We start from the raw sequence: 17,081 nt of genomic DNA on the forward strand, positions 1-17,081 counted from the left end.
TGACCCAGCAATTCTGCTTCTTAGTATGTACCCAGAAGAATTGAAAGCATGGTCTCAAAGAAACATTTGTACACATATATTTATAGAAGCATTATTCACAATAACTAAATCATGGAAGCAACCCAAGTATCCATGAATGGATGAATGGATAAGTAAAATGTATAATGCCATGTATGCACAATGTAATATTTTTCAGCCTTAAAAAGGAAGGAAATTGATACATGCTACAACGTGGATAATTTTTTTTTTTAACTGTGTATTTATTTTTGAGAGAGGGAGAGAGAGCAGGGGAGGGGCAGAGAGTGAGGGAGGCACAGAATCTGAAGCAGGCTCCAGGCTCTGAGCTGTCAGCACAGAGCTGGACAAGGGGCTCGGGCCCATGGACGGTGAGATCATGACCTGAGCCAAAGTCGAACGCTTAACCAACTGAGCTACCCAGGTGCTCCAACATGGATGAATTTTAAGCACCTTATGCTAAGTGATATATGGACAGTCACAAAGACAAAAACTGCATACTTCCATTTATATAAGATACTTAGATTAGTGAAAGTCATAGAGACAGAAAACAGAATGGTGGTTACCAGGCTAAGGGAGCAGAGAGTGGGTATTATTTAATGGGTATAGAGTTTCAGTTTGACAAGACGAAAAGAGTTATGGAGATGGGTGGTGCTGGTAGTTGTACAGCATTCTGAATGCATTTAATACTACAGAACTGTACATTTTAGTTTACATATATTTTACCACAATAAACATAAGTGAAACAAAAAGCAAGAGAAAACATGAAATTAGGGACGGTGAAGAGGAACACAAAGGAAGATGTAACTTACAAAGTGATGATTCAGCTCTCTTGTCAGGGGGCAGGCTCGTGGGTATTAACTATATTGTTTTATAACTACCGTTTTGTTAAATTGTCTTTTCGTATGCATGAATATCGAACTAGAAAATAGAGGGAGTAAATATTAAAAGGTAAGAGACAGACAGACGGTCGCTTGGGCGCAGGCCCACGGGGTCAGTGAGCAAGGCCCCCGGGCACAGGACTCTGCTTGCGGGGGCGGGCGCGGGCGCGGCGCAGGAGCGGGAGGCCGCGGAGGAGCTGCAGCACCGCGTCTGCCCACACGAGGGCGCCCCGCGCTGCCACATCCAGCCTGGGGTTCTGGACTGGAGGAAAGCCTGGGAGGGAGCCTTCTGGGGGGTTGGGGGCGAGTAGGGAGAGGAGGTCCTGTCTGCTCCCCGACCGCCCCCCTCTCCGGGTTCTTCGTGTGGTCACCCTCGAAGAAGGTCAGTGTGAAGTCCCCCTGGCAACTGGACGCACAGCCTGTCTTGAGGCCTGAGGAATTCGTGCGCATGTGTCGCGGCTGCCTAGTGGAGGAGGGGAATGTTTGTTTATTGGGGTGTGTGCCTTAGGTAGGGGTGTGGGTGTGGAGGTTTCCCCGGGGATGTAGTGGCGAGTGGGAGGGGGCGTGGGGGTGGGGAGCGGTTCCTGCCTGCCGAGGGCTGTAACAAGGAGGGGAACCTGAAGCAAGAACTAGCCCAAGTGGTAGACTCGGCGCTCCCTCCCAGCCGGAGTCCCGGGTCTGACCGCGGGAGAGATCAGCCTTTGCTTTCAGCACCCGGGCTGGTTGGAGGTGGAGGGCGCCCTCCTCAGCCCGGCCCAGCGGGATGTACACTGAGAGCTCGGTGGGCTTGCAACTACCCAAGCCTTCTAATCACCCATCAAAGGCTATGATGTCCCCCGACTGCCAGGCACCGAAGCCCACCCAGTCCTGCTGCTCCGGGACCTGGTGTGACCAAGATGTGTCCAGGGGCACAGTCCGTCAGAGGTCTTGTGACCTAAGAAGCCACTGGTTCTCACTCTGACCAGAACATTTTTCTCTCTCGAAAGCTGCCTGGGGCCATGGCAGGGAGCCCGGGTTTGGAAGGGGTGGTTGGGGGGGAGGCTGAGCGCGGGGGGGTGGGGGGGGGTGGTAAGGGTAGCAGAATATGCCACCCCAAAATATGCCTCTTGTCCTAAGGATTATTTTGAGCTGATTATTTTGACGAAGAACAGACACCGGAGAAACTCCAGAAACCGTGGAACTTACTCTTTTGAACGGGAAATTTAGAGGAAATCTCTAAGTGTGTCTCCGTCTCCGCACTGGGAAGAGAAGATAACTCTTAAGTCTCCAGAGAAGCTTAACCAATGGAGGGAGCAGTGATTTAAATCTGCCTAACAAGCTTTATCCTTGTTTACCCTGCTTTCCCTGCTAATCTCCCATACAGACCTCCCCCCTCTCACCTTTTTGTTCTTTTGTCTTTAGCTGAAGATGGTATTTAAGCTTCTGGTTTAGGCCACCTGCGAGGGTTAACTTGTTTTTCTCTTGTCCCAAATATACACGAGGTATACATGTGAATAAACTTGTTTTTCTCTGGCTAAACTGCCTTTTATTACAGGGGTCTCAGTCACGAACTCAGAAGTGTAGAGGAAAAATACTTTTTCCTCCCCTGCCTGGGAGACAGCTACCAGGGGCCTTAGAGGCTTCTCTGTCTCCCCCTGTCCGCCCCCCCCCCCCCCCCCCGCCCCATCCCCTTGGTCACTGGGCAGCTACGGCACATGAATAAGCTCTGCAGGCTGTACCCTGGCCTGGCGTCTCAGCCGGGGATTGGAGAGCATTAGGGTTGCTGGAATTAAACCCAGGGTGGGAGCCCCAGGCTAGTAGGCTGAGGCCCTGGACAGTGTCCCAGAGCAGGATGAGGAAGTCCTGAGGTTTCTCAGTGTCAGAGTAGAAGGACTGTTCCTAGGGTCCTGAAACAGGTTGGGGACAAAAGCAGGATGTTGCAGGGCCTAGGAGACCCCCTGCGGGGGAGGGTTGAATAAGGACAGAGCCTTCCAGGGCTCCCATCTATCAATCCCTGCTGTCCTGGTTCAGGCTTCTTCCCAGCAGACCTTCCCTTCCTTGGTTCTGTACACTTCGTCTCTTCCAGGAGCTTCCATTCCCAGGCCAAGCCAAACAACCATGAGAAAGATTTGAGAGAATAATCTCCTTCTGGGATATGACTACTCTAGGGAGCAGCAGGACCTAGCAGCGCACAGGAGGTCCAGGGAGCAAGGCTTAATTACCATGTAGTCATTTAGAAAAAGGCATTGGCATCAGGTTTGGGTTGGTTAAAATTCTAGTTCAGCCACCTAGTTAGCCATGTGACCCTAAATGAGCAAATTTCAGAACCTAACTGAAACTTAGTTTCATCATCTGCAAAATGGGAACAATAATCACCTTACAGAATTATGGAGATTGAGAAATTAGAAACGTAGTGTGTTCGTTCATTCCATCAATAGTAAACGCTGTTCCTGTCATGGTTTTCCAGTGCCCGGACCCCCAGAGGGTGGGTCCAGGCCTCTCACCTTTCTAAAAAGCAGGCCTCCCTTCTGGGCTCAGACAAAAGCAATCCTATAATTTGCCTGCACTACTGTGCTACTGCATTGGTAAGGAGTTAATACATTACCCAGGCAATAATGGGCTAATATCTTCCTATTAACAGCCTCTGGGAAAATGCCTTGGTTCCAAGGAATGAATCTATTGAATGGCAGACAGCAAGTCCTATCCGTGAATGTGCAGATGGATCTCTCCTTCCATCTGGGCCTCATGGCAGATGGAACGCAGAACTCTTTGAGGAGAAAGAGACCAGGGGTGGCTGCCTGTTCCAGTAGAGGTTGGGGCCCAAGGGCTTTGTCTAAGGCTCTGCTGATGCCCCTTGTACCCTTCTATCATAGGGGGTGAGAGGTCATGGGTCAAGACACCTCCTACACAAGGAGAGGAGGGAAGGCCTGAATGTGGGCTATGTATCCACAGCTTCTCCCTGCCCACATTCAACCTCCCATCCCTACTCCCGAGTCTCTTAGTCATCCAGTTTAAACCCCCTTAGGTGAGACAGGGAGAAGCCTCCCTGCTTCCTGGCACATAATAGCTGCTTAATAAATGTTGGTGGCATTGAATTGCATGTAGGCCATAAGGTTCACGGGAGGGAAGAGGCTTTCTGTGAACTCAGTTCAGTTCAGAGGCAGGGAGCCTGTAGGTGGGCACCACCCCAGGATCAAGTGCCAGGAGTTGGTGGGGGCCCACCCTTCTGGGTGTAGCTGGTGTTGAAACCTGGCAGCCACCCCAGGTTTCTCTCTGCTCCCACTCCCACCCCCTCCCGGTTGCTCCGCCTCCCTAAACTCCCAACAACCTGCCTTGTCTTTTCCCTAGTCCTCCTCTCGGCAGCCATGATCTTCAGCCCAGACAGCTACAATATCATCGTTGAGATCTTTGCCCGCAGTCCTGCCCTCTCCAGCCTGCAGCACACACTGCACTGAAGTGATATTTCAGAAACCAGAATGGTGATTCTCTCCCTGCTTAAATGCCTGCTATGGCTCCCCATTGCCCACAGGATAAACTCAAATTCTTCAAAATGATGTGGAAGCTCCTTGAGGTCTCCAGTTCCCTGCTTTCCTCTCCAATTTTGTTTCTTACCCACTGCCCTCACTCATCACTCTGTGCACTGGTCAGACTGAACTGTCCACTGGTGGAAAATGCCAAGCACCCCCCCCGCATCTTCCAGGGGTTTGTAGATATACATATGCTCCCTTAAGATGGAAGTAGCATTGTGTCTCTCTCACACACACACGCCCTTTGTTCCCTCCTGCTTAATTTGGATTTGGTTAATTTGTAGTTTTCCCTTTAAGCTTTGTATTAGACTCTGCTACTACTGGAAAGCTGGCTTTTACCATTCCGCTTCCCACCCCCAGACTGGCCCAGGTGGGCCCCCTGTGCTCTCAGCTCCGTGACCCCAGGCTTTTCGCACACACGGTTACACTGATCACTTTCCTTGATGATTCCAGTCTCTGCTGCCCCTGGAGGGCCATCGCATCTTCAGGGTCAGGCCCTGTCTTGTTTGCGGGTGTATCTCCTGGGGCCTAGCCCTGAGCTGCCACCCAGCAGCCATGTAGCCGCCTCCAGCCAGCAAGTGCTGTGTGCCTGGAGTGGTGAGCGCTCTCCAGGCTTAAAGGTGCTGGACCCTCATGGGGCTGAGGGACCTGTTCCCGCCTATTTCCTGTCCTTTGCAGGTAGAAAGCTAAATAAAGCTCCATTTCCCAAACTGCCTCCTTCCAGAGTGGTGGGTGCCTATCGTGAGCCAGCGCTGAGACCCTCATGTGGGACTTGAAGGTGGAAGGAGCCAGAGGCCGCCTTCCTGTGCCTTGGCCGCACCCTTCTGACAGGCAGGCTCGTGCAGACGCGCATCCTTTCCTGCACTGGTGTCCAGGGTGCGGTCACCCCTGGTGGGGGAGGCCCTGCCTGCTCTCCGGATCATGGCCATGTCAGCATGTCCCCTAACGCAGAGTGCCCGAGGCAAGCTCCGGACGCCCACCTGCCTTTGCTGCTCAGGCCAGGGGAGCAGATCCTCTCAAGCCTCAGCCTCCTCTCCTCTCTTCCCCCATCCAGCCACTCCAACCATCCCATGAGCACCCAACCCCCTGTATTAGTCACTTTCTGCTCAAAATACCCATGGCCAGAGGGTGGGAGAGCCAGGCTCTGAACCCAGGTGTCTGAGTCTGGGGCCACCACACCCCCTTGCCTCAGTGGAAATGCTTTGAGGTGTGCCAGGTGCCCAACGTGATCAACGTGGTGCCCACACAGTTTGGCTCTCTCAGCAGCCTCCCTGCCCCACACATCCCATCTGGGTCAGCCCCAACCTCTGGGATGGTCCCCAGGAACTGGCCCCACTTGTGCTGCCTCCTCAGGACCCGCCATGGCAGTGAGCCCAGCCCATGCCTGTAAGCCCGCCCAGCCACCTCCCGTGGTTAACAGATCAGCAGTGTTGGGAGAAACACTTCAGTGATGGGTGCAACATCAAAAGAGGTGGATGGTACGGTGGAGGTGCCACTAGGCCCGTGGGTCAGGAGGCTAACATGGGTGGCACTGCCTTGTTGAACTTACAGTGCTTTGGTCTTGTCGGTATCCCAGGGTTGAATGGAGCCCAGAGCCTGATGGACGGTATATACCAGAATTCACAGGGAGAGTATGGCAGGCACTCAGATTGAATGTTCCTGCTGACGTGCTGAGTTTATCATCTCCTATCAGGTAACTAAACATATAGAGGAGGCCAAGCGAGGAGAAAAGTAAATCAAAGGAGTTGGTTGGTGCTTCGAGTATGTCAGTGCTGCCGGTCTTTAGCTGACTACCTCTGAGGGCAGAGCAGGGCAGCCAGTCAGCCAGTTTCCTCTCCCTGGACAAATCCTCTGGAGTCCCCATTCATTCATTCTTTCTTTTTATATATTCAACAAATGAGTCCTATCAGATAATAAGCAAATTCAGATACTCCCTGCCTCACAGACCTTAAATTCCAGGAGAGAACACATCGTCCTGAGTTTCCTTGTTGATTAGCCCCCTTTCAACATACTGCCTTTCAGCTGGCAAGGACTATTTTCTATGCAATGGCTTTGTGCGCTAGTTCCCGAAGTAAGACTTTGGAAATGCTTCCGGGTTGCCCCTGCCCATAGTGAGGACTTCCATTCCCAGAGATTTGAGGGAACTCACCCTACTTCTACATTGCCACCCATCTGGCCAGAAAAGTCTGATGAAGAGCAAGAGCAGGTCTGACGATGAGTGTAGAACAGATATTTTTTCATTGATTTCTCGGAGGCTGCCCAGAGGCTCCCAGCAATCTCCTGTCTTTGGTCCTTCATCAAACCTGGGCCCAGCAATTTACTTGAGTTTCTAAAGTTTGGCTTGTGGGTTTTAGGGCCCTCCTCATACTGTGTTGTAAGCCTTGATCTCCTTTTATTGCCTGCAATGGAGTGCTTCTTGAAAATAGAGATCAGGCTTCATTCATCTGTCTTTCTAGCCTAGCCCAGGGCCTGGCGTATGGTCTATGTTTAACACCTGCTTGCCAGTCATTTCTGCCATGGCCCCACACAGTGGACACTGTTCTCCAGGAGACATGTAGCCTTCCTGTCCTCTACCCAGCTCAAATGTCATCTCCAGCCCCTAAGATCAAAAAGGATCAAGGAGTTTGCATGTTGCTCCCTCTCATCTTAAGCAACTCATAGCTGGTGGGGTTTGGGTGTTTAGAAAGGCAAAAAATAGTGCAACTATTGTGGTAGGAAAAACTGTGAGGTTTTACAAATGGGCAAAGGATTCCTGGGTGTTCTCTTGATGGGATGCTGGGTGTTGTCTAGGGTTCCAGGCCACCTGGTTCTATAGGGACGTCTGCATCTGTCTTCTGCTGGGCTACATTTCAGCTCTGCAGAGATGGAAGCTAACCTGTGGAGGGCTGACAGTGGTGCAGGTGCTCCGTCTGATGTATGATGCAAATCGTTCCTGGTTCATGGCAATGCAAAAGCATTTTGTCCAGTAGAGAATAAATCTCCATAAATCCAATTCTCAGTTGAAACAGTTGTAAGACCTTACTGGTTCCCTCCTTAATGAGTTATATAAACATGTGCATTTTATAACTATATGAGAGTTATTTTACCATTTTGAAAATTCTTCTTTGGCAGTAGGAAGATCTAGGACAGAGGTGGCAATAATTCTTACTGAGCATTTATTCTGTCAGGTGCTATGCTAAGGGTCTTATAGACATTGCCATATTTAATCCTCATGGCAACCCTATAAGGTAAGTTCTTTCAGCCCTTAGTCTATTAGTGCATATTTATGGATGTATAAAGTGTGGCCTAGAGGTTAAGTAACTTGCTTAAGGACTCAGAATTAGTAAGTGGCCTACCTGGAATTTGTACCCAGAGACCTGAGACTTGACACAGAATCATTCTTGGTGCTGTAGACCTAAGGGCAATTGAAAACAAATTGGGGAATCAGCATGGCCTCCTTTAAAAGACATGAACCAAATTGCAAAGGATGAACAGGAGTTGGTGCAGAGAGAGGAGGGAGGGGTTTCCAGGCACAAGTCAGCATGTAGGAAGGCAGGGAAGTGTGGAACTAGAGCCAGCATTACTAAGAAATTCAGCTGGCTCAAGAGCAGGGTGCGGCTGAGGACTGGCAGGAGATAAGACTGAAGCAGTCCACAGGTGCTGATAGCTGACAGAGAAGGGCTCTGGGCAGGGGTCAAACTGAGATTGGACTTTAACCTCAAACTACAGAATATTAGGCAGAGGAGTGACATGATTAGATGAGTTTTATTATTTTTATCTTTATTGCTTTTATGTGAAGTTATAAAAGCGGCTGAGAGACTGCCAAAAAATCATTTTGGCATCAGTGTTGAGGTTAGATGGGAGGTGGTGAGAACAGAGGTAGGGAGGCTGTTAAAAGACAAGCCTATGGCAGGGGAGAAAGAGGAAGGGATGAAAGGAGAAACGGGAAAGCTGTTCAGTCTACCCATTTGGGCAGCTGAGGAAGCATGTGGGGGTAGGAATGGGGAAGGGGAGGGAGGGGCTAGGGCACAGGCAGAAGTTTAGGAACCCTCTCCAAAGTGCCTGGCTCACTTGACCCCCTACTGCAGGCCTGATCTTGCTCATTCTCAGCATTTGAGAAACAAGATGGTACCTGGAATTTAAAAGAAGGGTTGTTAATCAAAAGTAAAGCTCCCCTTTTGAGAAGAGTATATAAATAAACAGGGCCTGACATAAAAGCGCCCAGGCCTATTTTTTTGGTCTTAAAAGGGATAAAAAATAAAGCAGTGAGAAAGGAAATAAAGATGAATCACAACGACAAGAACCATTAGAAGCCTTCTCTTGATAATTATTGATGTACAGATTGTTAGCACACCAGGTGATTTGTAATCCCAGCCCAGTTCTCCTCCTGGCTTCTTAATGGCTGCTGGCCACTTCCTCTTGGGACCTGGCCAGGGTAAGCTCAGGAAGTGCAAACTTTTAATTCTGGAATTAGTAAAGCATATTAGGAAAGGAAATCCACAAGTGAAGAAATCACATTATGAATTCCAAAGCCAAGGAAAAGGACTCTAAATTATATTGTGAATACATTGGGGACAGGACCATTTTACTCCTTTTGGTGTAGGACCCAAGTGATTGGTTTGGTCACTGTTCCAGGATTACCCAGGATTCGGCCTCTTCCATTAGGTACCTTTGGCTCTAGCCACTGAGCTGTCTGCAGTCTTGCTTTGCACTCTTCTGACAGCAGGGGAGATGTCCTGCTGGGATGAAGACCCAACTAAAGGGTATTTTCCATTACACCCACCTCCCCAGGATTTTGTGTGACTCAGATGATAGAATATACTTGAAAGGCCTTTGAAAACTCTGATGAGCCATACATATATTAGCAGCTGTTTATTCCTTCTTGTTCTGGTTGGTGACTTGCCACTTGCCACTTAATTTTTAACACTATGAGCTCAATGTAATGCTACTATATACCCAGCAGCATGCCAAGTACTTCCACACTTAATCCTCACAATTTTACTGTGTTTATTTTACCAAAGAGGTTCAGAGAAGTTAACTTGCAAAGGAATATACTTTTTGTCCTTTTGAGGGCCCTCTTGAGGTTGGGTTAAAGAATTCCCCATGTTCTGCCCTACAACACTGACTACACAGTCCTACCCACTACACTAGAAGCTGTGAGTGCCAGGAATCAAATTTTGCTCACTGTTATTATCTCCTCTATCCAGCAAATAGGCACAAGATGGTTAAAAAAAAAAATACTGCTACTTTCCTTAGAACTTACTGTTCACGGTCCTTCTTCTGCCACTAGAATGTAAACGCATGGGAAGACCTATCGTGTTTTGTTCATGGTTGGATTCTCAAAGCCTAGAACAGTGCCTGTGACATAGTAAGAGTCCAATAAATACTTGCTGGTAAATAAATGATAGCTGTGCAGACAAGCAAATTCTCCTTTGTGTGACATCAATGAATTTTTTTTCGATGCTGATTTCAGTAAGATAACGCTTAAGACTGCAACATTGTGATGTGGGTAAGTGCCAAATGCTCTAGCTTTCTGAGTTAAACATTCACTTGCAGCTAAATGATGATCAGAGGGGGAACTACAGGAATGCTGTCCCCAAGAGCACTGTCTCCAGGAAGACAGCACTGGAGGCTGGCACAGGCAGCCCGTGGACTCTATGCTCCACAGCTCTGGTCCAGCACCAGCAAGATCATGCCTTGAGAGCACTGTGCTCTTGAGGTCCAGGTCTTATTCCCCTCCCTTTCACCAGATGCAACTATCGAAGAAACAGGAAAAAATAACCTGCTTGTAATAATCATCAGCTTCATTTTCTTAGGAGTCATGTGTTTCTTGTCAGAACACTTCTAGATCAAATGTACTATTTTTTTTCCCCTCTGTAAACCAGTAGTATCTCCTACATTAAATATTTTCTTTTAGTATAAAAGTTATCATCACATTAAGAAAATTTAGGATATGGAAAAAATATAGAAAAAGTAATCTCTAATTATGGTCACAAAGTGATTAGCCTATTTGTGTATGTTCTTTCCCCCAATGTGAGTGTGTATAGGCATTATGCATATATGTGTGTGTGTATATATACATACATACATATATATGTATGTATATGTATGTACGTAGTGTATATAAATGTATGTATATATGTATGTATGTATATATATGTATGTGTGTGTGTGTATATATATATATATATATATATATATATATACATAGACAGACATGTATCATAGTAGTTTGTGTTCTGGTTGTTTAACATTGTGCCATGTTTATACCACAAGGACATCATAACCATCCATTTAGTTACTGATATACACCTTAGGACTTTCCAAAGAAATTGACAATTTCAAAGACAGACATATTTTTCTTACATAAATTCCGTACCTGGAATGTGATGTGAACTCATGGCACTTGACACACATCATGAAATATGTCTCATATACTGTCAATATGTTACACCAATTTATTCAGCCACCAACTGATAATTTATAACTTAAATCATGTTATCTATATAGTAGGTAAAAACTAAAACCTCACCAATTTTTCAATTTGCATTTAAGAACATTGGTAGGGACAGACAATTTTAATCACGACTAGTTATGGCTTAGTTATATTTCTTCTTTTAGAATCATCACAAATATTGAGAGGAGAGCTTTATGTGCTGCTAGTCAGGCATCTCTTCCTTGGAGACAGTGTATTGTCAGAATATCAGGAGTGCAAGGGCTTTGAGATTTACAACCCTTTTGCTCACAGAGCTAGACATGTATGTACCAACCGTGTAAATTGTTCATTTCACTCATTCATTTACCAAAGAAAGACCATTACATTTATAAGAATAAAAGGGGGATCTCATCAGAAAGGAGAATCTGATAATTTAGCTAATATTCTTATCTTTAAGAGTCTCTTCCAAACTATCCTCTCCAAGTAAGGATCCATTTTGGGAATTAGAAGAGCTCAATTTTTTCCCCAAGACTTTTTTTTTTTTAATAGTCAGGTATTTACACTTATTAAGCCCTTACTTAACACCAGCTGTCAAATATCAACTAACCTTCCGGACAACTCTGCGGGGGGGTGGGGGGGGTGCGCTACCAATTATTCTTAACCCCTTTACAGAAGAGAAAACCTGACCCTTATGGAGGCTAAGTAATTTGTTTGAAGTCACACAGCCTCAATTTGAACCCAGGCGGCCTATACTGTTAAGCAACCAGCAGGCTACAATTCCGTTGCTAGCTATCCCAGTCTCCTCTGGGCAAGTCAGGGTAAAGCTCAGCAAAATGGAGTAGATCAATGCTGTTCAGTTGAGGAGAAAAATAACCTACACATACACATGGTACTTTTTCCAACTACTCTCATTTGAAAGCTTTAGTCACTATGGCCCAGACTGAATGGGGGAAAAGGGGAGACAGAATCTAAAACGCTAAAGCTAAAACACATTTCAGAAATGATGTACCTGAAATCCCCTTAGATGCTTCTGAACTCTGAAGCAACCTGGCTTCATTGCTCACATCTGGGAAGCCAGGCAAGCTTGGGCTGTCGCTTCTTGTCAAGAACTGAAAGAATTTTCATATTGACACAAGTCTGTCATTAACCTCTTTCTTCATGTCTTCCAGGCAAATGCCTGATCTGATTATTAAAACAAGTCATGTTGCAAAGGTGGAAATCTGCTGTTCACCTTTCCTCGTCTTTCCAAGCAAAATGGTGGAGGGGCACATGGCTACCTGATTATTAAGTTTATTATACTATGAACCATTTGCTAGGGAAGGTAAAACCCAGACATTTAGGTTTTTCACACAAACCAATACCCAATTTATCAGTCTGAAATTCAACACAGTAAAACACTGGCTCATACAAAAATATTAAGTGGTTTTTGACAAAACTTTTTCCTTTTTAAAAATACAGGATTAATATTGACATACGTATCTATAATACACACATAAACTAAATTCAGATAACCCAAGAATTCAGGACTAGTCATCAGTGTGATTAAATCAGGGATAAAACACCTCTGAATTTCCCATAATTTGTTTTACCATCATGTTTTCCTGAATATTTTTTATAGAAATTATTCACTTATCATGACTAGTTCAGATAATTTAAATTCTCAACAAACTTGTGTAGAGCATGAGAATATGGTCTTGTCACCATGATAATCTGCAATTGTCCAACCTATCAGCTTCTTAAGTAATTTCCCAGCTTTGGCCTGGGAGCCTGTTTCAGAGTATACTCTTGAACAGAGCCAAGCACTACGACTACCTAAGAGCTATATATGTCCTGTGACTTACAGAGGGTGTGGCACAGAGAAAAAGCAAATACAGGCAGGTACTTTTTTACATACATCTATTTTCCCAAAGCAGCCACTGAAACCATGTAAATTGGAATAAAACTTAGTCCTCACACGGAATAAAGGACAACAGACAGGATCAGAAAGCTCGGCTGCTTCCCAGTGTTGAACATAACCTACAACACAGAGAAAATTCACGGGGACTGTTAGCAAGGAAGACGGCACAGAGTAGGCCTGTATCAGGTTTTAATGTTGGCTGTTACCAAAATTGGTGTTGAATAAATAGTTTAAATCCTCCCTCTTTAGGGGGAGAAAGTCAGGGTTGGACTGGCAATAAAATGTTTAATTCCAGCTTGGAGGCGGTTTTCAACCCTTTTTGCTAATGAGTAGTGGTCAGTCTGCACCCCAAATCCCTCACCTCACTAAAAAGATTCAGCTATTAAACAAAGACTAAGCAGGCTCTTAGGTACGGATGTAGCTCAACTGTGATGGGAGTGATGGGGTCCAGGACAGGGCTGCCCCAAATGTGCCACTTTAGCATGTGGATTATTTGAGCTGAAGGCCACCAATGCCTAACAGACTCAAGGAGAACTTTTTACCTCCCCTGGTACTGCCTGAAAGAATTCAGACAGGGAGTCTGTACCAGGGAAGAGAACTATTACCAAAGTTAACTTTTTTTTTTTCTTAACATAAGAGTTCTCCACATGGCATAGTTTACCAAACATTTATTCTTCCCATCTTTCTATAAATTGTTTTTATTCCTTTTGAAGCTGAAGACCCCTATCCCCCTTCTCCTTAGCTCAAGATGGCTTGTAAGCCTTGGTTGCCTAATTATTTATGATACTGTCATGAATATGTGAAGTTCCCACATGTATGAAATTAAATTTTTCTCCTGTTAATCTGTCTTAGGTCAGTATAATTATTAGGCCAGCCAAAGAACCTAGGAAGGAAGAAGGGAAAAGTTTTCCTCCCCTACTGGGGAAAATAATCCTGCACTCCTCCTCCTCCACCCTACCTCCCCTTCCCATTTCCTTTACTTATATTACCTCACTGACAGTGATCCTCGTTTTTATGGAAGGGGAAAGAAGCACATAGAGGTTATGGACTCGGGGCCATGGAAAATAGCAGAGTCCCAACTGGAGCCGAGCCTGCCAACAATCACAGCAGGGTTCTCCCCTACAATGCCTCCTCCATCTGCCATGACACTCAGGCACTGAAAGGGAGTTTTCATTGTGTCCTTAAGTCTAACTGCTTTGGATGCTTTCAGAGAGGTGATTTCAAAATTCCCCTCTTCTTTGCCTTAAAGAAAAGATGAAAGAAGAAAAATATAAATAAAATTAGCAATATACACAATTCCCACAGCACATAAGCTAAATGATTTAATATTAGCAAGGGCCAAAATGGATCTTGATACTGAAAATAAAGACACACTAATACTTTCTCAAGAAAATAAACATTTGGAGGGAGAAACATTTCTTAAAAAAAAGAAAAAAAAAGTTTATTTGGAAAAGCCAGCCTCTTACACAAAAGGTTTTGTACCTATACTTTCTTTCACTGTGTCAATTACAATGATATTTTTAAATTCACGGAATATAATTTATCGAGTGTCTATCATTATCTTCTTGCGCATTTTAGAAGATATTAGGTTAAAAAATATTTACAGTTTTCATTCTGGTCCATCCTCCCTATCCTTATATTAAACCCATTTCTCTACTTCTCAAGTAAGTAAAAAGGGTCACAATATCTTTAGGTTTGTGTGGAAAGTAAGAATGTATCCAATAATTATAAGCAAAACATAATTTTCTGTCAGGCCTGAGAAAAAGAAAAGGAGCAACTTTCCTCCAAATCTTACCCTTATTTGTTTGCCTGGGGCCAAATTGCTCTGGCTTTCTTTAATTAGCAAACATTAAAGAAAAAACCCCAAATATACAAAGATTGAATATCTCACACGCAGCTCTAAGACAGACACAGATATAAATGGAACCACTATGCATCAATGGGGGGAAATTTCAGGAAAATCATTAACAAAAAAAGATTCCAAGTCTCACAGTTTAACTGAGGTTTTGGTAAAACTGAAGCTGAATTCAGCTGCTGTTTGAAATATCTGTCTGCATTTAATTAGATGTGTTGTATTTACTAAGGAGGCACAAATACATAGTTTTGCATATTTTAAAATTAACTTTTACACTGAAAAATACTAAGTGACCTCAAAGGGGGCAATGGCCTATAACCACTCAAAATGCATCTTTGAAAAGGGAAAACAGTAATGTAATGAAATCAATTCTCAAACACTAATAATATTAGCATCCCAAGAAAAGATTCCAGAGAGGTGCTGATGAGTACAATGTGTCTAGAATGGCCAAGATGTTTCCAAAGCTTTATGCCTTAAATTTCCTAAATATATAGCTAGCAGGCACTATGCCAGGCAACTATTGATGCTAGGAAAATATTTTAGTCAGGATTTTATAAAATCCCAACTTGCAACGAATATTTCTACTTATAAATCTTCCAGTGATGATGTATGACACTATATTACAAGTAACAATGAAACAAAGATTAATTTTAAATTTTAGATTGGTCTCAAACAAGTTAGTTGTTACTCTTCCTTACAACGTAACACTTAAAATAGATGAATTCAGCAGAATGGTTTAAAAAGTTAAGGCTCCCTAAAGAGTTCTAAAGACTAAAACTTAAGGCACATATTATAATCTTCTGGACACTGGTAAAAGCTAAGATTTAAACAAACAAACAAACAAACAAAAAAAACCCCATACTACTTCCTTCTGTCATTCTTTGCCAACCACTCCCTTTCCAAAGGTATGGCATTTTAAATTCAGGCTACTGGTAAGGAGTGAAACAAAAATTCCATCACTGAACACCTGGTATGATTTCCCACACAAATGTCCACTATTTGCATTGAGCACCACTGCTGGATTACAGGCCAGTAGAACATTTTCAGGTATCTTGGGTCACAAGCTGCTCCATTGACCCTTGGGCCCCACACGTTTAGACTGGACTCTCCTCCTCTTTGGGACTTCCTTCTGTGTCTTTCTGCTCTTCAGATTCTGCTGTGTATTCTTTTGGCTTCTCAGCAGCATCTACACTGGTCTCCTCCTCTTTATTTTCCTTTTTCTGCTGCTTCTCTGCTTTCTGTTCTTTCGCCACAAGCCGATAATTGATGCCCATGCCAATGAAGAGATAGATGCCTGCGATAATTAGGATCACACCACACGCCCAGTATGTGTATTTGTAGTCTCCATAGATGTCATTCAGACGACCTGAAGATATCCAAAACACAGTTATGTGGGCAAAAGTGAACAAGTATACCTTTCCCAAATGAAGCTGAAGGATCTACTCAGAAAGATGTCAACCAATCCTCAAAGAGCCCATAAATGACAAATTAGTCTAAAAAAAAGAACTGCTAAAAATTATCTCATCTTTTATGATGTCACACTTGGGTTTTAGATGGCCTTGCATATTTTGTTATTTTTAGCAACTTGAAAATAACGAAATCTTTCCAAATTTGAGCCAGGAAAGACCTACAGATCATCTAGAATCAATTCTCTGGATTCACAGTGGAAAAATTTGTTGCTCAAGAGAGGTTTAGGAGTCTTGCCCCAGGCCACAGAGCTAACTGCAGTCTCCTGGCCAATGCTCTTTCGCTGACATCAGCATTTCCCAAAGAGCGGTCCCTGTGAACACTTGGCCTGTGCTATACAATTAACAGCAACACCTTTCCACCATTCGAAGTGCTTAATCCTCATAACAGGCAGATTCTGTCATCATTCCCGCTGTATGATGTACAAACTGAAGTACAGAGACCTTAAGTAACTCGCCCAAGGTCACAGAGCTCATAAGTGAAATAACATGGCTTTTAATCCAGGAAGTCTGACACTGAAGCTGCACCTGTAAGCTCCTGAGTGTTCCCAAAGTCAAACTTAGGGAATGGCATAACATATTCTTTTCTGGTAAAGATTCACCATGTGCATATTAAATAGGCTTTGCAAGGTCCTCTGGTAATCTATCAAACTTGGGGTTTCCAAAAATTTTTTGGCCATGAAATCCTTGTTATAGTAAAATTTATTAGCATCTCACCCAATTGGTTAGTTAAGGAATAAACACCCAAGAAGACTTAATACAACCAATTCAAATATGATTCCATATGCTTTTCTAACTCAGGACATCGTTCATTCAGCAATATTTATTGGGCTGACGCATATACTCAGCACCGGGCTGCTGGCCCTGAGGATAAGGGAGAGCAGAGGAGAGAACATCCACAGTTCAGTGGAGAAGAGAAATGTTAATCAAATAATTATACAAGCCGTGACAAGGAGTGTTTGAAAGCAGAAAATAGGGGGTTGGGAGCAGCAAGCAGGGTCAGGAAAGCTTCTCTTACAGTGTAAATGAAGCAGGGACCTAGAGGA

At 44.5% G+C, this 17,081-nt stretch overlaps 1 protein-coding gene and 1 long non-coding RNA gene across 6 annotated transcripts in view; one reads left to right on the forward strand and one right to left on the reverse strand.

The window, feature by feature from the left end:
- The first annotated feature begins 1,156 nt into the window (after window positions 1-1,156).
- Window positions 1,157-2,408, forward strand: LOC122241211. Its single transcript, XR_006221240.1, has 2 exons — window positions 1,157-1,278; window positions 2,013-2,408. It is a non-coding gene; the product is annotated as an uncharacterized LOC122241211 (long non-coding RNA).
- An 8,416-nt stretch (window positions 2,409-10,824) lies between these two features.
- SLC16A1 (solute carrier family 16 member 1) overlaps window positions 10,825-17,081 on the reverse strand; it is a 49,408-nt gene continuing 43,151 nt past the window's right edge. For 3 of the 5 annotated variants that reach the window (XM_007076361.3, XM_042998220.1, XM_042998221.1), the window contains exon 5: window positions 14,142-15,935. In XM_007076361.3, the coding sequence (XP_007076423.1) occupies window positions 15,664-15,935 (272 nt within the window). In that variant the 3' untranslated portion in view covers window positions 14,142-15,663. Of the gene's footprint in view, window positions 13,957-14,141; window positions 15,936-17,081 lie in introns of those variants that run through there. The other 2 variants (XR_006221819.1, XR_006221818.1) reach the window with 2 other exon arrangements.

This window comes from Panthera tigris, chromosome C1, assembly GCF_018350195.1.
Source record: "Panthera tigris isolate Pti1 chromosome C1, P.tigris_Pti1_mat1.1, whole genome shotgun sequence".
In the NCBI taxonomy this organism is placed as follows: domain Eukaryota; kingdom Metazoa; phylum Chordata; class Mammalia; order Carnivora; family Felidae; genus Panthera; species Panthera tigris.